Below are 25795 nucleotides of genomic sequence, written 5' to 3'. Positions count from 1 at the left end.
AACGCCACAGGCTTGCCGGAGAATAGAATTAAAGTAACTCTGCGGAAGAAAATCATTTGAGAATGACCCTTACATGCTGTGGTGGAAAAGGAGGCCGGGCGAGGGCCGCTGTGGTTGACTGAAGGCAGGGGTGGCATACTGGAGCTGCTGCTGGGGGCTGATCTAGAATGAGTCTTAGCATCCACAGGAGAACCGGGCATGGCAGGGCTCTTCTTCTCTCTACTGTCTGGAGAGAGAGAGAGAGAGAGAGAGAGAGAGAGAGAGAGAGAGAGAGAGAGAGAGAGAGAGAGAGAGAGAGAGAGAGAGAGAGAGAGAGAGAGAGAGAGAGAGAGAGAGAGAGAGAGATCAGCAGTCGGTCCAAAACCAGAACACTTTTTATAATGTTATTTTCACATTGTACCATCTTCTCTTTATTAAATTGACAGCACACACACACACAAGTCAAAAAAAGGGTTTAAAAAGATAATCATGTTATTGAAAACCATAAAAATAAATTTAATTCATTAAAGCGGCCACATGACAAATAAACAAGCAAACAAAAAGAGCACTTATTCTTACACTTTCCCTATGAGCTCAGTAGTTTAAATCAATTCAAAAGCTTCAGGTCCATAGCCACAAAAGAAAACCAAAATACCCCCCCACCCCACCAACCCACTTCACATCATACAACACTTACTGCCAGGACATCAACCGCCCTGCCTCCCCTCCATCAAAGAGCCAGATGTCTAAAGTTTAGCCCCTCACTCCCAACCATTCAGATCAATAACAGAAGAAATGCTGAAGAAGTCCATTGTGTGGGAGAAGAATGCCCCGTTATTGAGCTCCCCGGCAAATGGGGTGGAGACGGGGAGAGAAAAGGGACGGGGTTATTTCACGCTTTACTAACAAGATCGGCAGAGCTTTTGAATGTTAAACGCAACTTCTCAATATGCTATTGAATGAGACCACCAGATAAGGAGTATTGAGAAAGTGAAATGGGGGGCATGGCGGTGGGGAGATGTGGGATCAGAAGGCGTCTTTGTCTCCCGGAGATCCATGAAGGCCGGGTCCCGTCTCCATTTAGAGTGGATCAGACTTTTCTAACTGCTTCAAGAATGGACGATTAATAGACAAGCACGGCCTCACAGGTCATGGGTCGGCAGAGAGCAGCTTTTTAAATGTGGTTTCATGGTTTTAGGACTTTGGCTTCAATGGCACCCATTATATATTTTTCACAGCTATGAACTCTGCATGGCCTTGAGCCACAGGGACCCAGTTTATAAAGGAAGGTTTAAGCCGTCAGTAGGTAACTCATGAGAACCCATTGAATGAATAGAAGGCATTTTGGATTTTGTGAGTGCGAAACAAATATGTAAAAACATAGAGAAATCAATGCCTTAACAATTTAGAGAAAAGTTAAATTACACAAGCATGCACACATAAAAGAAACTTTGGCAACGAATCTCTCAGCCTTGCTTGCCTTTCCTAGAGTCAATCTATCTGCACACGTTCTCAATCTGCCCTGTGAAACTCATCTGTCATGTCTGCAGCTCATTATACAGCTTTGACTGCTCTTCCTTCTGTTTTGCAGTCCACTTCAACCCTCTCTCTCGTTCTTTCTCAGCCCTGTGGCCTGCCTGCCATCGCTCCACCTGTTCACCAACACAGGGGGGCAGGAAGGAGGGATCAACGCAGACATTTGGACTGTTGTACCCACCACACACGCGGCCTGCCAGTGCACCGCAGGAAGCAGCCTGCAGCAGGCACACACACACACACACACACACACACACACACACACACACACACAGGTTCCAAAGCTCTGCACACTCCATCCGTATGGCCAGGAAATTAGACTGACATCTCAATAACAGAACCAATGGGGCATATGGCCTTTGTGTCAAGACTGTTACCACGTAAACAACTTCATATAATGTTGCATGGGGATGTATGCACATGTTGACACACTATCAACAGCTCTCCATTGGCACCGAACAGCCGTGTCCAAATTGACTGTCATCCTCGTAAAGCTTCTTGTAGGCCTGTTGTGTTTGACTGACAGATCCACATGATGCCACAGAACACAAACATGCGCAACAGATACAAACATATGTCTCGATAACGCACCCCATGTCCGCATAGAACTGACAAATTAGGTCACAGCCATGTTGGTGCAATCTTGAGATGCGGCAAAGTGCGTCGACTCGTTGCCAGAGGTGACCCATGCCAGAGGTAATGGCCAATATGGGAGACATCAGGTGTGTGTGTGTGTGTGTGTGTGTGTGTGTGTGTGTGTGTGTGTGTGTGTGTGTGTGTGTGTGTGTGTGTGTGTGTGTGTGTGTGTGTGTGTGTAGTGTGCTGACAGCCCACAGAGAATTGCCTCTGCTTGTCAGCGTATAGCTGGATGACTTTATCTGGCTGACGAGCACCTGAGTCCATCCAATGTAGTCACACGACTGTCAAGGGAGGCAGCTGTTACAGCAGCCACACACACACACACACACACACACACACACACACACACACACACACACACACACACACACACACACACACACACACACACAGAGTGTAAAAAGTGGTCTAATGTCAACTCAGGTGAATGTTGGCTCAGAGGAGGATATGGGGTGTGGGGTGTTTTTGGTCTGAATGCCACCTGTCATCTTTGCTCAAATGAAACAAAGGCTTGTCACTACACATCAACAGGACTACATGGAAATGCCACGATGCATAGACAACACTTTGAAGGAGAGCTGGAAAGACCGACGCATACTGAATATTAAGCTGAAAACCAGAAGTCTTCATCTACTCTTTTTAAATAAAACAACCAAAAATAAGTCTAAACTCTGCTCACCGTTTCATGCTGCAGCTCTTCCTGTTGTCTTCTCAAAAAATGTGAAATGCACCTAAATAACAACGTCTATTCTTGAGCTTTCTGAGTTGCTTTTTACAACAGTTGTTACTGCACGGATGGGAAAGTAGTGTGCATCTGTGGCGATGACTGCCGTTGCTAGCCAGGTGTTCCTTGTTTGTTCAGCTTCAGGTGACGCTCGTCTGCATTAAAACATTTAATCGGCTTTAATTGCCTCTGCAGGTGATGATTTAGAATGAGGCTCATGACGACATAGAGATAGATCAGAAATAGAGAAATAGAAGAGGGATATTCCCACCGTGCTACAACTGTGACTGAAGGCAATCTATTAAAAAATCATATCTGAAACAAGACATTCATTTACCAACCTTCCAGGACGTGAAGATGGATAACCTACTTTCAATCAGTGCAAATAAGTAACTCTTAGTGTTGTATAAATAAATGTGTTCAGTGTTAGGGTTTATTAAGCTCCTGGTTTAACTCTGAAGTTGAAACTCTCCGGCGGCTGTGAGTCACGAGGCAAGTGTGTGTGGCGGTGTAGGCTTGTGCGTGCTGCTATCTCTCTCCTGTCACTGTAGAGGAGGTGAGAGAAGACGTAACACAGGCCTGACTAATTTATCAGGGAGCAAAAAGACAATTGGGAGCAATGTGCAACGCTACAACTATGTGGGCCCCGTTAACACCCACAGACACACACAGCTAAGTCGAACCTTAAAACGGCTTGTTTAAAGGAATACCGCTGAATAGAAGACCGGGCATGTTTAGTCATAGGTTAGCACAAACACTGGAACAAGAAGGAACACCAAACTAAGTTATTAATCTAGCTTTGTAAAAATAAAAAAATGGTACACAGAAACTCCAAAGCTCTCATAAAAAGCTTGCGTTTTAAAAATATTATTAAAGAAAACTAAACTTGTGGGTTTAGTGAGTTTGCTTTCAGACTAACGTCAGTACAAACGCAGCAACTCAGACGTAATGTCCTCACTTTTCCAACTACTGAACAAAACCATGGGTGTTTTGGTGGGTAGCTTGACGGCTACCGAGCCAACACATGTAAATGATTTAGCTTTGCTGCAGGCTTGTTTCCCCTTCTTTTAATGGTTGGTTAGTTAGCTTCATCCGATTCTACTCTGTGTCAAGCTAGGCTAAATATACGGGACCATGAGTGCACAGAAATTCAAATGAATCAACTTTGTAACTCTCTGTAAAACAGCAAGCATCAACAAATGTTGGTGTATTCCTTGGACGTATGAAAGAATGATCCATAAACCCCAAACTCACACCATTTGAAACAAAGAAAACAAGAATCCCTCATTTTAAACAGAACCCTCAAATTATCAGAAAAGAAAACACCATCTCAACTAAAACAGCAGAGAGCAGACCAACAGCAATAGATCTCAAAATGAACTCGGGGGAACAACATTAACACTCTAGAGTAAACAGAAAATAATGGTGAGACATGGAGTGAAAAAAATTATTAAGTGTAAAAGCTTGAAAAAAAATAAAAACATATGAGGATTGTTTTGAAGCTAAGGGCAAAAAAAGAACAAGCTAGCAGCTCCCTTAGCACCCATGCAACTGATGGGCACTTCTCTCTCCTCCTCCTCTTCCTCCTCCTCCTCCTCCTCCTCCTCCTGTACCATATGGATCTAATCGGCCAAGAGCTGGCCAGCTGGGACCTCCAACAGTCACCTGTGAGGGAGGAGGAGGGGGGTGCAGAAGGGACGGCTGGAGCCTCCTCCGCTAAGCCAAGGCGGCCCCTCCTCCACACACACACACACTCACACACACACACACACACACACACACACACACACACACACACACACACACACACACACACACACACACACACAGACACACATTTCTGCCTTCCCTCCAAGGAGTGGAGGAGGACGTGGAGGGGAGGGGTGGGGAGGCACGAGGCGGCTGAATGCAAGCGAGTGGACTTAAATGCCAGGGAGACAAAGGCTGCACCTGGTCCCCGTCCGTCCACGCACACCACCACAATACAGCACACATCTGTTCCTCGATCATGCGCTCCCTCCTGACCTCCACCCACCCACACACACACACACACACACACACACACACACACACACAAACACACACACACAACCACACAAACACACTGCGAAGACTAGGGTGCATGCACCAACACTCACACAACATCCACTTATAAAACAGATTATTCAACAGCGCATGGTGTCTCTCAAGTGTCAGGTTGTCGTTATAACCTCATAACGAAACGACAGGTTCAAGGACTTTTAGTATTTTAGAGACTTTTCGGTGTGCGCATGGGGTCAAATGTCTGAAAATCAGGACACATGTGTCCCGTCTGCTTATTTCAATCAACTTAATTTATACTATTGCTCTCTTGGGACTGACGCCTCCTCAACTGTTGCCACAACACAGTTGACTCACTTCTACGTAAGCATCACCAGATACTTTTTTACAATATAATGACAAGATACATGTTACAAATCTGTGTTTACGGGTTATTTAAAAACTTGCATTATTTTTTTATTTACTTCTTAATTAAATCTAATTGAAGACAAAATTTGCCGATATCATTGCAACACTTTTACTGACCATGTAAGAGTGTTAAACAAGCTCTGACTCTAAAAAGAAATTAGTCTGAGGCGCCAGAGGCTGAGAAGGAGGGATGCACGCAGAGGGAGAGGGATGGGAGGGAGGGAGGGAATAACAAGGAGAGAAAATACTGTTTTCATTTGGTTTCATCAGAAAGACAAGGCTGGTTGTCAGACTCGGAGCTGGGCTGTTTTTCTTGGCTCTCATTACCACCGTCCAGCCTCGTAGACATATTTGGACAAAACCCAATGTCAACACTCTGCTCCTCACTCTGCTAGGGAGGGGAGAGATGGGGAGGTGGTAAGGGTTGACAGTAAAAGGGGGGTTGGAAGCAAGAGAAAGACGTATACATAGAACTGGAGAAGATGGAGGGAGAGAAATGTGTCGGTGAAGGAACATGTGAGGAGACACACACACATGTTCCTGAAATGAACTCACCACATTTCCCTGTGACAGCAAGAGACGAAATTACTTTGTCACTCACTGAGATAAGTACAATAACATGCCGTGAAAAAGGGACCTAGGGATGGAAATGTACTTAGTGGCCGAGCAAGAGAGAGAGAGAGAGAGAGAAAAAAAAGAGGACAGCAAGGCGGGCAGACGTCTTCCATAAAAACTAAGAATGAGCAGTAAAAGAGGCGCAGTGATGTGATGCTGGAAGCAGAGGGGGGAGAAAAGTTTTGGCAGACGCTGGACAGCCAGAAGGGAACAGTGTCCACGTGTGCATGAGGTCAGACCGCAGGGAGAATATGCTGGATGTGATTTTTAAGTTAGTGACTTTATTCTCCAAAACACAAAAGTCAAAGATAAGTCATCTCACCATGTGTCGTTGCTGCTGCTGTTATTGTAAGAATTGTAACCATAACATAGAGCTACATTGTAAAGGATTAGAGAAAATAAATAGCAACCAACAGCAGCACATCCAAGTTGTCAACTTGTATTACTTCTAGATCCAGTCTATGTCCCAGCGTAACATTACAAGTAGGCAAGGAGGCCCGTATGTAGAGTAAAATCAAAGAAAAGTCAAATTGCATGTATTTGACAAAGACTCACACTTGTCGAGCTGTAGCCGGCCTCTGTTACAGGCTCCACCGTCACCGGGTCAAACGGATGTGTGTTATTCAGAGTGGCACAAACTTTAAATCCAGACACACGCCTGCGTCACACACAGCTGAGCCACGAGGGATAGAGCTGGAAGTGGATGTGTGTCATCGTGTGTGTGTGTGTGTGTGTGCTGGCCTTGTGTACCAGGTGTTGGGTTTGTCATCGGCTTAGTGGAGAGAGGTCTGAAGTGACACACACACCTGTGTGAAATGGCCAGCCTAAGGCACGTGTACACACACCCACCCAAATAACAACTGTGGCAAAACGGAGACAATTCAAATCTGTCAATCATGACCTCGACTCACAAAAGCTGAGACGCATATATACACACACACACACACACACACACACACACACACACACACACACACACACACACACACACACACTTAAGCAGACTCTCCCACACCCCCTTCACCGAGGGGCAGTAGATTATGTGCCTATCTGGTTACAACCCTTCTCACCTCTCCGTAACTAATTGGTTAGCCTGCCCATCAATCATCCTGAGCCTGCTGAGTCTTTAAACCTAAGACTGCAAAGAGAAAAACAGTCAGCTATTTGAGAACATGACAGCATTAAAACTAAGTTATGTTGCCCTTGTTCTCTCCCCCCCAGCATGTGTATTCTCAGGGTGAAACAGAATTATATGATGACAGAACAGACTTATAGAGCTCCCCTGACAAGCAGTGAAGATGTAGATCCTCATGTGTGTCTGGAGGATTAAGACTGGATAGCTCCTATCCATTATAAACCCAGACAATCAACTTAACCTGCAGCCAGGCCAAACACCGTTGCTCCTCGGCTCCGTACTTCGGCGTCATACATATACGCAGGCACACACTCTGAACCAGTAAGTTACGGTAGTCCATAAAACTAAATACGTGCTCTTGACATGACAAAACAAAGCAAGCATTAAGAACGGCCTGTTTCAGACCAGGTGTCAGAGGCTTCGACAGCCAAATGGCCTGGGCTCAGGTCCAACCAGATGTTGCTATCACCACGGGCCATGCTGAAGACATTTACACAGCCTTGCTTGACCCACACTGTGTTTGCGTTGGTGCAAAAGACTTCAAATGAACATGTGGGCAGAGAGTCGAGGTTTCTAGACATGAAGCATGGCGGTTCATGGACATACACAAGTTGTTTTGGAGATACACTTTCTGTCATGTCACGAGGTATATCACTGTGTGAAATGTCGGCATTTCTCTGATCAGGCTTTCCCGGTTGTCACACTGAGCACAAGCTCGAACTACAAGCCTTACTGTATTGTAAGTTATAATCCTTTACCCGCGCATGGACTTAGGTTTTGGGGATGGAGTGAATGAAAGCTGAGCAGTAGATACAGTATGGTCCACGGAGTCCATTAAACAGAGCTGTGTGTAAGCTAAGCCCAAGCTGCATGACAGACCCAGAACTCAGCAACCGCTGATAGGGACAGATAAGTAAAACAAAGAGGCCAGCTGTGCACAAAACAATGAGGAGAGTGAGACGGAGATAGCTGTGTGTGAGGATGAGTGTATGTTTGTGAACGTGTGGGCAGAGGCCTGTTGTGCACATTGTGTGGTTTTGAGCATATGTGTTTAAGAACACAGAGTTTATTATTAGACGGTCATGTCTTGATAACATACACAATTCTTCTTGATAGCAAAGTAGGATTATAATGTTGGTGCAACATAAAACTGTCGACAAGAAAGTATCAATGAGTGTGTGTGGGTGTGAGTTTTTAGTCTCTTTTTTTTGTAATAAACAAAAACATTTTTATCCACGCTTTCTCAGAAGGAGAAAGAGGGAAAGGAAGAGAGAAATAATGACTATGACAGACAGTTCATGCAGAGAGGCTGCAACACCCATTTCGTGTTCGCCCACACACTTAACAGCACAAGCGTATACAATTTTTTGTTGCTCTTGCACGTCTTCTGAAGTATCAACTGTTGCCTTTTGGGTTTTTCCAATTGGAAAATAACAGTCTTTCCAGGAAAGTCTAAATGCCTCCTGTTGCCTCGGTTTTTCGCAGATGCTCACAAAAACGCCAATGTCCCTTCTGTTTATCTGTGTCTCCTTGGTTAAATATTGGAAAATTCAAGGTAACGACATCCTGACATAATATTTGTGATATTAACATTCAAATAACTCTGTGTAATGTCTAGTACTGCTGAACAAACTTAGAAACAACACAATGTGATACCTCTGTGCAGACTGCAAGTTACATCTAACCCCTTTATTTTTCACAATTTCAAGCCAACAAGTCTAGACAAACCAAATATATGCTACAAATAAATGAAGAAAGTTGTACTGGCTCACAAGCTGAAGACACAGATGGTTTTTTTTCTCGGGAATCGGTGCACTAAACATTAGCTAAAAGGCTAACATTCGGTAGCCAGTGGGGCGCTCATGTTGATCCATGTCTGCTGGATGAGTGAGTAAGCTAACGTGTTAGCAGCTGTGATTTTGTGAGATTGTTATTTTTGAAAAGAAAAAAAAAGGTTCATGCAGCTTTAAGAACAAGTTAAACTTTAAAATGTTCCCATATTTTTTTATTTGCTGTATTATTCGGGCATTTACGCAGAACTTAAGACCTTGAATCAATTTGTTTGAAGAATTCGACTGAGGTCATTTTAGAGCCTTTTAACAATGCGCTGGTACTCTTCCCCTCTCAGACCACACAAGCCCAGCAAAAAAGAGTTCTTGTCTTGGGTCACTGAGCGGGTCTCCCAGGCCAGTAGAGAGTCACTAGACCCCGGAAAGAGACCTTTACTCATGCACTTAGCACAAGGAGAGGGGATTCCACAGTGTCAATGGGGTTACAATAGGAGAGATGGGGGGGGGGCGCAGGTGGTTAGATGCTCATTGACACAGATACGCGTCTGCACACACACACACACACACACACACACACACACACACACACACACACACACACACACACACACACACACACACACACACAGCAATTTATACTGTCAGGAGATGCTCCTCGTGATGAAATAATCTTTCATTACGCTACTTGTAGTGACTGAGCTGTTTCTGTTGACTAAATGACCCAACCCATTGATGTCCACACACACACACACACACACACACACACACACACACACACACACACACGCACATAAGCGAGCGCACACATTCAAAACACACAACCTCTCATTGAACCCCTGGGGCCAGATATCACAGTCCTCACCACTGGAACTAATAGAGCACTTCCTGCATCTTGACGCAGCTGCTCTATTCTGTGTGCATGTGTGTGTTGAAAAAAAAAATAGGGGGGGGGGGGCTATTTTGTGCATGAATTCTTAAGATAATAGCATGGCGAGCAAGGGTCACGGTGGTCTGTTTCTCCCATTTATTACTAAACTTTGAGTTGATAAACCCACAGCTGAGAGGGAGGTCAGAAAGAAAAGGGGGAAAGCAACCTTGTACTTCGGCAGACACAACGTCTACAAGACACCTGGCACACACATGCACACGCTTTCTTAGACTCAACCACGCACATATCAAGTGCGCTATCAAAAACTTCAAAGCTACAAGAGTCCACGACAAACACAGCCACTGCCTGACAGGAACGAGTGGAGGCGAAATACAATTTCGGAGCAATATAAATGTCACATCCTCGGTCGTCGCACAATCGCACAAGACTTGCACACGGATGCAGAACAGCGGCTGCTGTCAGGAGCGTGACAGTGTCCAGCAGACCAGACAGGGGTCTCTGGTTTGAGACTGTGCAGCCAATAGTTAGTCGCTCCTATCTCCCCGATGGACTGGTCTGGACCGGCGAAACACTAGCCAGGTCTCTCTGCCTTTTCTCTGTCTGCTGCTCCCTCACACACCTCCTCCCTCCGCGCACAAAAAAACAAGATTTTTCTCCTGAAAGGTACATGGTCAAAATAATTAAAAAAAAAAGAAAGTTACCTATATTATAACAATGTGGTGTTTGCACTGTTAGGATCCACATTCCCACTGATGTCTGTCTTGTGTAACATGTAGGCACAGCGTGAAAGGCAGAGACAGCACTTCCCCATCCTCTTCCCATATGTCTGGGCTACTGTACGACAGATGCACACGTCTTCTTTACCTATTTTCTTCTGCTCTGGAAAAAAACGTATTACTATCTGAGCAAATGGACAGCTGAACAAGATGACATATATTACATATAAGTATTACGTTTGGGAGAAGAAAGAAAAAAGAGGTCTGTTCCCTCATATAATCATTCCAGGTGGATTTGACATTTCTTCTGCTTGCCACACATGGAAGCAAATGGGGGGGGGGGGATTAGGGGCAAGATGAAAAATAAAGGAACAACAGATGGCTCCATGTTTTGGCTGCTAAACCTGGGAATGTATCTGCTTTAGTGTTCACTAAAAGGTGAAAAGTTAAAAAAAAAATATGGAAAATAATGAAACCTCAGATGGCCACAGCATCCTTTAAAAAGAAAATCTGCTAAGGATGTTACCACATTATGCCAAACCCTGAAATTCCGCAGAGTTGATTTAGAAACAGAAAAAGGAAGTGGAACATTTAGACTACCTCCATGCAGAGACATTTCATCTCAAAGGAAATGACCATATAAAAGCACCCACAACAAGAGCAATCAGTATTTTGTCCATATGGCAACAGAAGTTTAAGTCCACTGGTAAAGAAAGCAGGCAGACAAATGCATCCCTTCCACCTCAGTAGATAAGGATGAAGAGATAAGAGGAAAGGATGAGGCACCATCTGTGCAGCAGTACAGAACAGCTCTGGGAATTAGGCTGGAACACACACACACACACACTTAAATGCAGTGTTTGCAAAAGCAGACACACTCACTCACTCACTCACTCACTCACTCACTCACTCACTCACTCACTCACAAATAGAAATAAAGGAAAATACACACAGGAAAAATGCTGACACAAATTCCACGTTGAGATCCCCTCTCCTCTCTCCTACCTCCACTCTAGTAGAGTCCACTCCTCAGTCCTTGGAGAAAGTCAGCTGCTTTCTTATCCTTTCCTTTTTGTCTCTGTCTGTGACTCCACGCCTTCATATGTCAGGCATGTGTTTGCATTCCCACATATGTGAGCTCCAGTGTGGCGAAGGCCAGAGCCAGAGACACAGATGGCACCCAGATGGAGACGGATCACCGAGTAGACCAGCGCAAACGCTGCCACTACTCTCTCTTACTTTCTGTCTGTGTCTTTGTCGTTTCTCCTTCTCTCGGGTGAAAGCTCTCTCTGTCTCACTCTCTCTGTCTCACTCTCTCCTGCCCTCAATCTGCCTTCTGCTGCTGTGTTTGTTTTCTTCAAATCTCTTCTCTCTCGGTATATTTGCGTCCGCCCTTGCGCTCTCTCTCTCAAGCTCTGAGCCTCCCACCCTCTCATTCTCTCTCTCTCTCTCTCTCTCTCTCTCTCTTTCCGCTCTAGCTCCTCCCCCGTTTTTCCCCACACACTGTCCTCTCCTCTGTTTTCATGGGCGACGTCACAAACCCCCACCCCCTATCTCCCCTCCCCTCCCCTCTCCTCCCGTCCCATTCCCCCCCGCCCCCCGTGGATCCTGGCCAATCATCCGCTGCTGACAGGCTCTATTCAAGCTGCATTCACCGGCAATGGCCCCTGCAATTAACATAACTAATTGCTTTGGCACCTAAAGGCTAAACAAGAGTCTGTGCCAAGAGAGACAAAAATGTGTGTGCGTGCATGTGTGTGCGTGTGTGTGTGTGTGAGAAATGGGGGGGGGGGTCCTCTGCAACCCCACTCCCTATCAACCTCCCCTCTACCCCTTGAAGAGAAGAGAGGGATCTCCTTTTAAAATGTTTTCATAATATCTACCCCCCCCCCCCCCCCCCCCCCTCCTTCCCGGCTTTTTCATTGATGCCCTCTTTTGTCTCAGCTCCTTAATGCGCCGCTCAGCGCTGCCTCGCCAGCCAGCCCTTTGGGGGGGGGGGGGGGACACTTGAGGAGCCTGAATGAGTTATTCTTCTCTCCTCTTCTTCTACTCTCTCGTCCCCTCGCGCTCCGTCCTCACTGAGTTAAACTTAAATCACTGCCTGATTTATGCCTCACCGCTCAAGTGCTCCTGCAGACACAATGCGGGTTGAGACAATGGGGCCCTGGCTGAAATCGCGGCAGCCTGCATGCTTTCTTCACTCCGCCACTTTACTTCCGGAAAGTAAAGAGGATGCTGCTCAGTTCGGTGTACGCCTGAGGTAAATAAGGCATTAATCTGTTTTTAATTAGACAACCGACAATTGAGAAAACATGATCAACGTGTGACAATCCACAGGCACTTCACTGTGCAAACAAACGAGCAAATGGTGTCGGATGAATACAAACAGTTCATTAGGAGAAGGTGCTGCCCCTTATCTTTGCCCTTTACACGTATGAACAGCACTGGATGACTTAAAGGCTTATTTCTTTTTTCGTTCTGCCCTTAAGGAACACAGGTAAAAGCTGCAATAATGTGATATCTAATTGTTTGTGAGCACACAGAAAATTTCTATGGGTTGAAATCTAGATATAGACTGAGTAATCACCCATAATAACCTCTAGTTCCCCTCCTCTCTCCTTGCAGGCCTGCTTTATTCAGGGTGCATCTGGTCAGCCAGCAGGCTCAGAGGCAGGGCCAGGTGGCTGTGAGTGAGGGAGGGAGGGAGGGAGGGAGGAAAGATGGAGAAATGAGGAAGGCCTCGCTCATATTGTAACCCACATGCTATTGTAGCACATGAGCTGCAACTGACACTACTGATGGACAAAGGCTACTAGCAGATTTAGTTTAAAACCCAGGTGTGATTTCAGGTGGCAGATCAGTGAGCACGCTCAGTACAATCCTTTCACAGGCTGAAAGCTAAGTTAAATCCTGTCTGATTTGACCTTTTTCCTTTCTACACAAAGACATATGGGACAAGGGTTCAATGTATCATTCAATAGCTTTAGAAGATGAGCAATGTCATTGCTGATAGACCACAGAACTCATTCACCAACAGTCTTCCCTTTAAGTACCGCAATTTCATCGAATTTTGCACCCCCCAGCTGTCACGTGTTAGTTTCTAATCATCTTATTTTGAAACAAAAGCAAATCGGCCATATGATCAACGACACCGAGGGCGCAACTATGAGAAATAGTTTTCAGTTTGCGGCAATCAACTACTCTCTATTCATTGTTTAGTCTAAATGCTGTCAAAACGTGTTTAAAGGCTTAGCAGGCGTCCGCTAAGCCTTTAAACGCATTAATCTGTTACTTCAACTGCACTTCCTGGATCGTATTTCACATGTCTCACCGCCGGTACCTGAGGCAACACGCCCCTCAGCAGTGCAGCCCCGTGCACTGGTTTAGCAGTGTTCTGAGTCTCTGCTCACACTAAAAGGAAATGCGAGCAGCTGGTTGTCATTAGCCAAGTTTCAATTCAATCGGCATAAGAATTCTAACTTTTAAATGTTGCAAAAAAAAAATGAGGCACGTTTCTATCAACTGGTTTGTGGCGAACGAACTCTGGTCACAAGTTGGCGGTATCGTCTGCGCATGGCTTGAATTTTCCGGTAAACAGAATAGAAGAAGTAGAGGCTGCGTACCAGAAAACAAATCGCTTTGGCCAATCTGCGAGAGAAAAATGGGGATGTCTTAAGGAATTTGCTTCAATTGGTCGGAGTTTTAATTGCCCTAAGCAAACTTTCTTTCTTTCCCAAATGTGATCACCAGAAAGGTCACTTTCACATATTCAAGGGTCTCTTGCAGCACTTTGAAGCATATTGGCCTTAATGTCTGAGCTGCTTCTGTCGAGACGGTTCCCAAACAAGGAGACTAAACAATAACATGCATACAATACTATGTATGCATAGTGTATGGATTCCTTTTTACTGTAGCTGCTGAAGCCTCACGCAGCTGTTTGCCATTGTGTGTATGTGAGCGAGATAAAGAGCGGGAGAGAGAGAGAGAGAGAGCGACAGAGCAAGAGAGTCTGCAGCATCTGGTTCTGTTCACACGCTCCCTCGCCAAACTTCCACTTTTAGAAAAAGTAAACAGCATTTTTTAGAGAGGACAGAAAAGAAAAAAAAAACGAGAGAAGGACAAGAAGGAATAGGGGATTTTAAGACTTGGGGATTGAGTAAAGGAGATAGGAATCACCAAAGTCAGTTTTCTAGGTTTCTAGGCCCAGTCTATTATGTGTGGATGTCCTCATTTAAAAGCATTTGCATTGATTTTTCAATCATGTAATTTGTGTAAAATGTGAGCACTTTTTTAGTTTCTTCATACCGGTAAGTAAAAAGTATAGTGGCTTCAGCCTAATGATATCTCACAAGAAAACTAAATTTGAATTGACAACAAACTTACCACTGTCTTTACACTCCTGAATCCTTGGATGCACATGTGCCTCTAGTTAAATCTGTGTTTTCTAAGGGGCCATTATCATCACAATGGACCCTGCCCATGGCTGCATGGACGGCACACAGGAGTGTTGCATGTGCTGAGAATGGGAGTTGCCTCTGTAAAAGGGGGTGTCATTAACTCTGGGTAGCTTGGGCTTTCACACCAACGACAGCGACACAGCAAACCAACAACAAGGGGCTCTACTGACGTGGGCGTCTTGCAACAGGTAAAGAGGCTAAATTAGCAACAAGTAATTTACCAACGCAAAATGAATCACCAGAGCCAAGGGAAGCAGCAAATCATCGCAATAAAAGAAGGTACACGTTTCAAGGGTTTATGGTATACTTTGTATGCATGCAAATATTAGATTGGGTAACATGATGCATTCGCGGATGACTGCAAAACCACGGAGTTTCTACTCTGCCAACTGGTCCACTGAAAACGAACCCTGAGTTTATGGCCACCGACAACAAGACTGTCGGGTTTTCACAATCTGCCCCTGACCCGATGAGCCTGGTACCGCCCGGACCAGGATATTTGTGAGATATCCTCTGATGAAACTAGGTCTCCTTGGCAAAAGGCCACATCGGCGCCGCTGGGTGTTGAAGAAAAGAGAAACTCTGCCTCCAACACAAACTGTGCAACTGGAATCATAGAAGGACATAGATGTTCATATGGCAATATAACGCACACATGGCGAGAGAGAGAGTTTCAGTGTAAAACGATGTTTATAAAACATCCTGTGCTGCTGCTTTTGTATTCTTTACCCAGCCACAGCTTTTCTACGGTCAGAAGCTTTCCCACTTCACACAGTTGAGTCAATCTTTGTGACATTTTGTGAATGCGGCCTTATCAGCTATCAAGCTTCTCTATGGTCTTACAGTGTTGAAAGAGAGCCAGAACAGCTAATTCTGGTCCAACTCCCTCCGACCTCGATTTCACTGGCCACAGATCTCTGGAGGATCCGCCGAGCTCAGAGAACTAGCACACACAAAGACAGACTTGGCTTTGCATTGCCTCACGATGACCTATGTTTTATGATTAAGTTGAAACCACCACAAAGACAAATGATGGACAGACTGTTGCCACATGTATGCATGGAGAAAATGTAGAGCCGAAAAATAAGAAGAAACCACACCAAATGGGTTGAATCAGTTTTGCTGGGTTTAACGACCAATAAAATTGCTGAATAGGATAAATGGCTGCCAATAACTGCAGACTGGAGTCAACAGTGGCGGACGCACAGCAATAAATATTGCTTTCGATGCCTGGAAATGCCGAAAAATGGCAAAACAACATTGGTTTAGTATGTCAGGGCCCTTTATTATATTATCACATACCCGGACGCCTCTCCCTCTCTCTTTCTGACCATCGAATACGAAGTTCTCGTTTGGTTAATTATCCACGTTTTTGCTATTATTCCCACCAAGGCGCATCATTATTCCCCCCCCTCCCCCCGTCTCTGTAACCATCTTACCAGCATGGCTCCCCTCCCTCTCCTTCCCCGCTTTCCCTGCATCGCTGTTCAGACTCCTGATGTTCCCTAATCTGATGCAGCCATAGATCTCCCTGTCTGATCACGCATGGCCACATTTTCCATTACATCTTCTACAGCATATTTATCTAATAGGGACACGTCATATTCCAGGTCCATGTCTGTCTGGAGGACCGTTTACTGTAAAAAAAAAAAAAGAAAAACCTACATAAAATTGGTCAAATGAGATGCTTCTCGGTAGCGATGAGGGCTATTTTCTCTCCGCAGGGTCAGATAAATGATAGGCCATATAGGCCAAAAGCGGATTTACTGTATGTGTTGCTTCTGGACAGAGGACTTTAAAAAGCATTACTGGCGGATGGCGAGGGGAAACATGAGGTTTCCTAGAACATGACCCACCCACACACACGCTTTTGCTTCTTCTTCATCGTTCTGAAATACCGATGGAAAAATAACATTAAAATCTATTTTTCTTATTCAACTTTTATTCAAAGCGGCCTTGTGGAGTTCGCTTGTAAACAAATTGGGAACCACTCGTCAAAAAAAACCAGCTCCATAGAGCTACTGGAGGTCTAAAACTCCACAGGGAACCTTTTAAAAGCAGTCGGCAAACCACAAAATGGTTCTGGTAAGCAATGTGGCTGAATGGATAAACAATCTCACAAACATGCCTGGCGACACAGGCTTAGTTTTCAGGGCGAAGCCTCTAATTCTGTGACTCTTTCTGTCGTCGCTTAGTCTGTGGTTCAAAGAAACCAATCATGGGTGTGTTGAGAGATACGGCAAGATGCATCTATGACTCTGCATTAAATACATATGCATGCCCTTGTGTAATCCTGTGACGTAAAAACAAACACAGACATGGACGGAGACGTCAGGAAGTTGGCTTCTTAAGGGCAATCCACACCGCCAGCGTTCTTGTTATGACGTTGGTCTCTAGAAAGAATTATGGAGAAAACACACCTGAGCGGCGGCTGTGCGGCGGCCTGCGGTGAGCTGCCGTGCAATGTTTATGGAAAGCTGCGGCAGCCGCTCCGTGCTCAGCGAGCTGCGGCAGTTTTGACTTGATCCGTAAACACGGCACGGTCCTGTGACATTGAAGCAAGCCACACTTGGGCCGCTGCCTGTTGTGTATCAGTGTTACGCTTCCATTTCTGGCATTAGCTGATGTTCTAGCCAGTTATGTTGATGATGTTGAACAAATTGATGCTCATGCACCACTGATGGCTCACGTAGTGTGTGAGTTTTGGGGTAAAACATTTGCTATACCATTCTTCTTGCCATTCCACATTTATTGGCACATCAAAGCCACCAACTGTACAAATTATGCCATGATTCCCTTTTTATGGCACATCCTACATATGTTTTTGTTGCTCAACAACGCTTACGTAGTTAAGATGGAGGTGCATAAAGCAGGAAAAAACATTTAATTCATCTGCATAAGTTTGGACATGGCCTCAGTTCAAATCCTTTACTAATTTCTTCAAGACTCCTTCACAACTCATTCTAAGGACATTAAAAACAAATGGGTGGCTGGCCAGAGGGGGGTCCCCACGGTGCTCTGACACAAAACAACCACTGACTGGTACTTTACCCCCCTCCTGACATCCCACTAGCCCAAACACGCCTCTCCCCTCCCCTCTTTCCCCACAGTCCACCGACCCGCCCTTGCCCCCCTCCGTCCATCAATTCCACGACTATTGTGCCCTCCTTTTCAGGCATCCTCATATCACCCAAAACAAATGGGTCCCGTATTTTCCCTTCTCTCCTCCTCCTCCTCCTCCTCCTCCTCCTCCTTTCGCTCTCGTATTTACTCCCTCTCTTTCTCTCCCTCACTCTGTGCCGATGAAAGGCAGGCATTGAGCCGGCGGTGGCATTCCAAAACCTCAGGCCTCGGCTCCAGTGTGTCTGGCTATTCAACACTGCTGGGAGCCATTAGTTTAAGCAAGGTCTGACCCGCCTACTCACCCACGGAAAACCCTCAGATCTCCTGTTACACTCGGCGCACAGAGGGGAGACACACGGCTGCTCTCGGGCGCAGCGAGTGTGTGTATGTGTGTAAACACAAGACAGGGACAAATAGAGACAAGTAAATATAAGAAGGAGAGGGCGAGAGAGAGAGAGAGGGAGAGAGAGATGCATGTGTGAGTGTGTGTTTATGAGCGAGAGGGAAAGTAAGTGTTAGTGTGTTGGTATGAGAGAGAGAGAGAGAGAGAGAGAGAGAGAGAGAGAGAGAGAGAGAGAGAGAGAGAGAGAGAGAGTGAGCGAGTGGCTGCATGTGTGCTTAAAATTTATGAGCGGTGGGTCTCATGCTCACTTGGCTGCATCTTCCTAAAGTTTCCACACAGGGAGGCCAAGTGCGTAGCCAGACGCCAAACCCTCCTCACCAATAACTCCCCTTAAACGATATTCAACAACCAACGCACTTTTCAAAGTCCCTCCAGCCGCTCTCTCTTGTTTAACTTATGTACCAGATACGCTGTCAGGGATATCCATCTGTGGCACTCACAGTTTAAACCTTAAATGCTGCAATTTCACTAATTGGAAAATGGTACCGCGGATCAAAAGTTGCCAGCCTCACCCGGTTGTTGGCACATAAAAAGTGGATAGTGCTCATAAACAACTCTATGTTTGGGAGAAGTTGTGTGTTAAAAGAGAGCGTGCTCGCTAAGATGTGGACAAGCCCACACGCATACAGTGAGTAACTATGCACTGGACATTCCTCTCAGTACAACAGGCTTTAATTTAATGACAGTAGGCCTACTGTGTATTGTTCCCAGCTGGCCAGTAAAAGAGTTGTGACTTTGCCACCTTTGTTATAGGGAATTAATCATAGTCCAAAACATGACATTTTAATTACATCACTTATATGTTATTCAAGTCTTGTTAGAGGGTGTCACCTTATGAAGACAAGCCATAGACATAACAAGTGGACGTTGTCATCCATTGGTTAGTTGACTACGGTTTTGAATTCGTCATTTTAGCCATCATCCTCTTGGTTTTTGGCCATCACCATATTGTTTTTTTTTGCAACCTGAAGTGAGATGAGAGGGTGGAGCTAAGTAGAATTAGACATTTTTAGGTGATCAAAATGTTACAATTAACTTTCATGAACTGATATGAAAGGGTAAACGTTCTATGTTGAAAACACGGAGAAAACCCAAACCGGACAACTCTGTGATACCGACCTGTCAATCACCTGGTAGCCACGCCCCAGGGCATATCTTGCTGAATTGTCTATTTAATGAAAATCATTCTATATTGAAGAAGACTTGAAACAAGCGATTGAGACCATAAACTCATGTTTACAATGTTTATTAAGGTAATAAATTAATTGAGAAAAATAATTCTCTCATAGACTTTTATACAATCAGACTTCTTTTTGCAACCTTAGGAGTCGCCCCCTGATGGCTATTTGAAAGAATGCAACTTTAAAGCACATTCGCATTGGCTTCACTTTTCATAACCAGAGAAGCGCTCAATTTTAGCAGCTTGACTTCATATGTCTTGCACTTATGGACAAAGTTGTCCATAAGTGCAAAAAAAGTTGAGCCTTAAAAGAGTGGACCCACAAAAATAAACCATAGAACACAATAGCATGGATGTCTTTCTAATTTCAATTTGACTATAATCACATGCTGTGTCAAGGTTCACAACAAAGCCCACTCTTGTCGAAGCCATCACGCCGAGCTGCTTCAATTAAAAGCACATGGCCTGCAGGCTAAGAGAGGGAAAGTTGTCTGCAGGCTAAGAGAGGGAAAGTTGTCTTTACTGAACGGCAGGCGATGACAACACCACCTACGATATAATGTAACTTTATACTTTGTACTTTTGCCTGTTGAGTGTGTGAGGCTTCATGCTACCAGCGGTTGGTTCTATATAAACCTTCCAAATCTCTTTTTTTCTCTCTCCCTGAGGCTGTAGGAGCAGCTGTGTTGTTCTCTTCCCTGACGATAGCCACACCTGTGATCTGCAGGTGGTTCATCTGGCAGCGGAGCCGGGAACACCTGGCCCGGCACAGATAGAGCCTCCAGGCTTTACTTGCTGTGTGTGTTTATGTGTGCGTGTAATACTTTCTGAGGTTTCTGAAGGGCACAATTAAAGCTGAACGAAGATAACGGGCTGGATCTGCTCTCACACACACACACACACACACACACACACACACACACACACACACACACACAATCAGAGGCATGTGTTGGCATTTCCCAAGGTGAAGCCTCAGGGATGTTTGGGCTTGTCAATGTTGCAATACAATCCTCAAGCTGTGTGTGATGTATTCACAATTTTACTTGTTCTGGTTCTTTTTCCATTTCAAGACATAACAAACCTCCTCCTTTCTTCAAAATGGTCTCTGTCTGGTTTTTGCGGAGCGAATCGTACAAAACATCTCCAACCAGAACAACAGGAGACAGTGGCAGCACCTGCTTTGTTGTTGCTCTGCAGACCCACCACGGGCATGACATGTCGCTGCAGTGCTCTCCTGGAACAAACCAGCAAAGACAACAAGCAGAGCCACCAGCTGAGGACAAGACACATAAACAACAGCACACAGAACACATTCCACCCTGGGAGCAAGAGCAGACGCGAGTGCAACGCGAGTTTATGTGCATAGCAAGAGAGCAGGTCCCGTTCTGTGACAGCACGAGGCCCAGCAGGAGGGAAATCAGAGACGGGACAGATGAGGTGAACTTGACAAGAGTCATAAAAATCATAAAACTGACTCTTGAGAGCTCGGGACTGATATTGGCTAAGGCTACGATCGTCTGTCACAGTCACTGTGTGTTTGTGTGTCTGATAAAGCGAGACTAGACCAAGGCCACACATAATCTTCATTGTTATCTGTCAGGATGTGAAGCAGTCATTATCTGGGTCCAGACTTTGCTGCTTGTTACATGTGCTTCACACAAACATTACATGTGTTTCGGCTCATAATTAGAGAAATATTACTGGCGAATGACATCTATTGCACCGATCCGACCGGATTTAGTCCAGATAGCAAAACCTGAGCTTTGGGTGTTGGCCAATACCGAGTACCAATCCGATACCATTGTTTAATCAATAAGCTTGTATGTGTGGTAGTGACTGGTATCATTATTTTATGTGTGAGGCAACGCCAGGCTTGACTTAAACATTGACTCTTTCCTCTGCGCAGTGACCGGCCAGCTGCAGTTGGACTCTCCGCGTGGCGGCCGAGACGAGGTGAGCGGGGATGGAGAGAAGGATCGGGGCGGATGAATGGAGACGGAAAAGGAACGAGGACAGAGAGGTGGGGGACAAAGAGGGATGGGCGGAGGGAGGCCGGACGTCAGACAGAAACAGGAGGCGAGAAAGACGCGCTTGAGAAACCGAAGGCGTGGAGAAAAGGGGGAACCAATGCTAACTCCTCTTTGTCTGAGCCAAGTGGGAAATGATGGAAGGGGGGGGGTGAAAGGCCTTTTTTTTTTTTTTTTGCCTGGTCATTCTGATTCACTCTGAAGTGACTGGGCCCTTTTGTTCCCAGCCAATAACTCCTCCACTTAGAGTAGAAGACCGAATAAATGCCTGCACACAATCCTGGGACCTGCTTGCCCCCATCCGGATAAAGGATACATGATTTTTTATTTTTTTTTTCCTCCGTGATGATTTAAATGAAACACAGAAGAACACACAAAAGAGGCTTTTATCCCATTTGGCTGAATTTTTTCAAAAGCCATGTGACAAATATGCAAAACCACTCTCAAAACCGTGCGAGACGTCTTTTTGGAATAGTCAAATGTGTCAAAGCAATGTTTACGCTACCAACTGACACCTGAATACAGGGGCCATGGCGGTGGCTGGCAGTGGGACAAAATGACAGTGTTAACAGCGCTGGGGAGCCGAGCCGAGACCTGTAATCACGAGCGAAAAGCGCCGAGCTGGGTTTATCTTTCAGAGGCGGAGAAGTGATGTTTTGTCAGGGGGTGGGCGAGCGCGGACGCTCTAATAGCCCTCGTCTCCTGTGCGGCTGGTATTTCTGAGGATTGCTTATTGGCGGGCGATCCTCGGCGCAAGATCACATCTGGATCCCATCCTCACAGCCGCTCCGTGCAGTGCCGCACGGCAACAAGAAACAGCTGTGCAAAACTGGCTTCAATTAGCCTCACATTCTCCCTGACAGTTAATCCCTTTCTACTCCCCTTCTCTCACTGCCCCCCCCCTCCCTCCTTGAACTGTTCGGTCACTCATCTCTTTTTTTTAAAGCTTTGCTTCAGGTTGCCACACTGTCTGAAGTAACAGACAGGGGAACACTGTGTGCTAAATTGGAAACAGACAATGGGACAGAAAGCTCAGATGTCTCACGAAACACGGAACATGACAAATCCTATCTGTTTGAAACGACTGATGATGCTGTTTGCAGTGGTTTGGGCTTCAACACAAGGGAGCTTGATAATAGGATGCCGAGATAATATATTTCCTCTTCCTGTCATTGGGTAGTAAACGTTTCATTACAATTAGGGGTTCGTTTAAATCTCAGACTTTCACAGCATGCAATCCTTAACAGTAGATGTGCGGCACATGCATGTTTAAATAGCCACTTGGGTCACATATAATTATTACTCGAACAGAAGATGGCGGATTCTTTGTTGTGGTTCTCACATGTGGAGCACTGGGCAACAAAGTGACCCCGTAAATTTGGTCTTAAAAGATCTCCTTTCCCACTAAGACCACATTTTGCAAACACTAAAGTGCTATCCATGCCATGCAATAAAAAATGTTGTCGCTCCTGAGTCATAAATCAAACTCAGCTCAAACAAATTCATCGGCACACCGTCTTGACTCAGCTAAACTGCAGAGTGCAGGGAGATCGGTCCCTTGCGATGGGAAATGGGAGCCTGGATTGAGGTAACGGGAGCCGATCTGATGAGCAAATCTGGAAGGCTCTGCAGTCATTGTGGCCCTTGGGCCCCGAGTAAAACACTAACAGGTGGTAGTGCTGGTGGAAAAGACCCACGCAGAGACCAGAGGGAGTGAGAAGGATACTGGGCTTGCAGCCTGACGCACACAAAATACACACGAGCGCTCACATATTACAAAAACACAGCCAAGCGCATGAAAAAAACCATGCAGCATTTGAGTACATTTTCAACAAACGTACCTGAAATGACACTTAACATGCATACACACATCCATGCACGCACCCACACACACACACACACACACACACACACACACACTCACGCATCCAAACAGCCCACAAAGACAAGAAACTGTGCCGGGATGACTCAGAGAAGATCTGTGGGCTCCTCTCCTATCTACCTCCAGCACGGGCAAATTCTCCCACATGGCAAAACACAAAGGGCCCACGTCTGGCAATGCTAACAGCACACTCAAGCCAAAACCAATTAGGTCTCTAATGCGAACCTGCAGGGCCCTTTTGTCGTTTATTTCCCCTTTTAATGTCAGAGGATTGGAATCTGACTCCATAACCCACCCCAAAGAAGACGGGAAAAGGCAAAAGGGAAAATGATCGGGGCTTCCAAATTATCCACATGTTTTTGAGTGGGGCTAATTGAATCAGTGGTGAATGGAAATGATTGACTAGTGTGAGTAATGTTGAGCCGACATGCTCTTCAACACATTTTCTCCCAGTGTGTACACACAGCATCTCAGCTTCCCAGAGGGCTATTTAGCTTTCTGCAAAAGCATCAAATTACCCCCGACTAAACAACGATTACGGTAAAAACAGAGGAGCACACATATTCTTTTTGCGGGTTGAAGTCGGAACCAACTTTCCCAAAACAGGAATCGCTTTCAAAACCCAGAATCCATCGTGTTTACAGTTTCATATTACAGTAACACACTCTGCTGCTCCCTGGTGGCAACTGCAGCCCAATCATCATCACCACTATCATCATCATCATCATCATCACCATCAGCATTACAGTCTTTTGTCATGCGATTATTTATTTCTCTGTGGGGAATTGGGGACCAATTGGAGTCCCGATGGGAGTCGCAGGGACACAAGGGGAGCTTACAGTCATGCACCCGGGCCCTGCTGACCCCACTTGTATTGCAGGACTGTACTATTGAACCCTGATGTAAAGCAGGCAACAAAAAACGCAGACAAAAAGGGGAAAAAAACCTCCTCCTGGCATCAAGCAGCAGCTCCAGCCTGGTTTCACACCGCCTGGTGTTTTTGTCTTAAAAAAAGTCCAGATGGTGGAAATAGAGAGAGAGAGAGAGAGAGAGAAGAGAGAGAGAGAGAGAGAGAGAGAGAGAGAGAGAGAGAGAGAGAGCGAGAGAGAGAGAGAGAGAGAGAGAGAGAGAGAGAGAGAGAGAAAAAACTTTGCCTGGTGGATTAAGGGCTCCAAATCCTCTACTGAATAGACACACAAACCCGAAAGCTACTTTTCAATCAAATGGGAGCATAATAGCTGTCTTGTGGGGGCTATATAAGGGATAATGCGTCCAATAGAGTGTGTGTTATGCATAGTTTATTCTCACTCTTCAATGGGTCCTAATGAGCGTAGGATCTCAGCGGACAAAGGGATGGCTGAGTTTTTGTTTGGTCATTATAATGATTGGATATGATCTGAAGTAACACATTCAAAAGGTCTTCTCTGGGAGAGGAACCTGACAATAATAGGGTCCATAATGTGTAGCCTAGATATATATATAGGCTCATTATGAGCGCTTAACATTTAAAATAAATGAGATCAAGCGCATATGGTTTGCGTTGACTCAGCATGGTGCGTCGCTGCGTACAGGTGCTACACAGCCCACCTGTGCGCACATGACGTCAGGAAAAAGCAACTCAAGTCGCTGTGATGCTTCATTTAACATAGCGTGTAAAAGGCTTAATTTAAAGTCTACTTACAATTTAAAGCACTGGGCATTCCGACCATTCTCCTCGTATTTATGAGTTGTCGTCCCTCTCTGCAGAATAATGGCTGACACGATCAGTCTGTTTAATAACTCCTACAGTTTCTCTCCGACGTTGTGGTTTGCAAAAAAACAAAACAAAGAACTTGTTAAAAACTCTTTAGAAATGAATAAGGTGGAACGGAATCTGCCCGAGACGATCGATCCGGTTCACCGTAATGCATCAGGTAATCTATTCTCTTTAGCGCGAGCGTGAATATTTGAGTGGGCGGTACTAATTGTCAGCATTTAAAGCAGAAAGCCAATAACGCTCCGTGTACAGCAGGGAGACTGTGTCTCTGCGATGATTAACTCCGAGCGGCAACAATAGGACACCAGAGCTCAGCTCGCATAATCCTCACAGCAGACGCACTTCCATTGCCTTGAGCAAAGTCGTTTATGACCTCGACTTGTTGTCACCGTATTGATTTAGTTTCCCCCCCTATAGCCTCAGTCTGAGCGCCTCCTCCAATTGTCATTGCGACAAAGCAAAGCCGGGGAGAGCCCGTGCAACACAACAAAAA

General features: G+C 45.4%; 1 protein-coding gene across 3 annotated transcripts in view; it reads right to left on the bottom strand.

The window, feature by feature from the left end:
* cbfa2t2 (CBFA2/RUNX1 partner transcriptional co-repressor 2) overlaps positions 1-25566 on the bottom strand; it is a 35720-nt gene extending 10154 nt beyond the window's left edge. Inside the window, exons 1-2 of one of the 3 annotated variants that reach the window (XM_068712428.1) lie at positions 25228-25566; positions 74-226 (exon numbers count right to left, since the gene is read on the bottom strand). In XM_068712428.1, the coding sequence (XP_068568529.1) occupies positions 74-226; positions 25228-25255 (181 nt within the window). In that variant the 5' untranslated portion in view covers positions 25256-25566. Of the gene's footprint in view, positions 1-73; positions 227-11476; positions 11902-20718; positions 20796-25227 lie in introns of those variants that run through there. The other 2 variants (XM_068712430.1, XM_068712429.1) reach the window with 2 other exon arrangements.
* Between the last annotated feature and the right edge of the window lie 229 nt (positions 25567-25795).

Source organism: Cebidichthys violaceus, unplaced genomic scaffold (assembly GCF_023349555.1).
Source record: "Cebidichthys violaceus isolate CVI_PGR_0920_01 unplaced genomic scaffold, fCebVio1.0.p SCAF_17, whole genome shotgun sequence".
NCBI lineage: Eukaryota > Metazoa > Chordata > Actinopteri > Perciformes > Stichaeidae > Cebidichthys > Cebidichthys violaceus.
The sequence above is the reverse complement of the archived record's forward strand: the minus strand, read 5'-3'. Positions and strand labels throughout refer to the sequence as shown.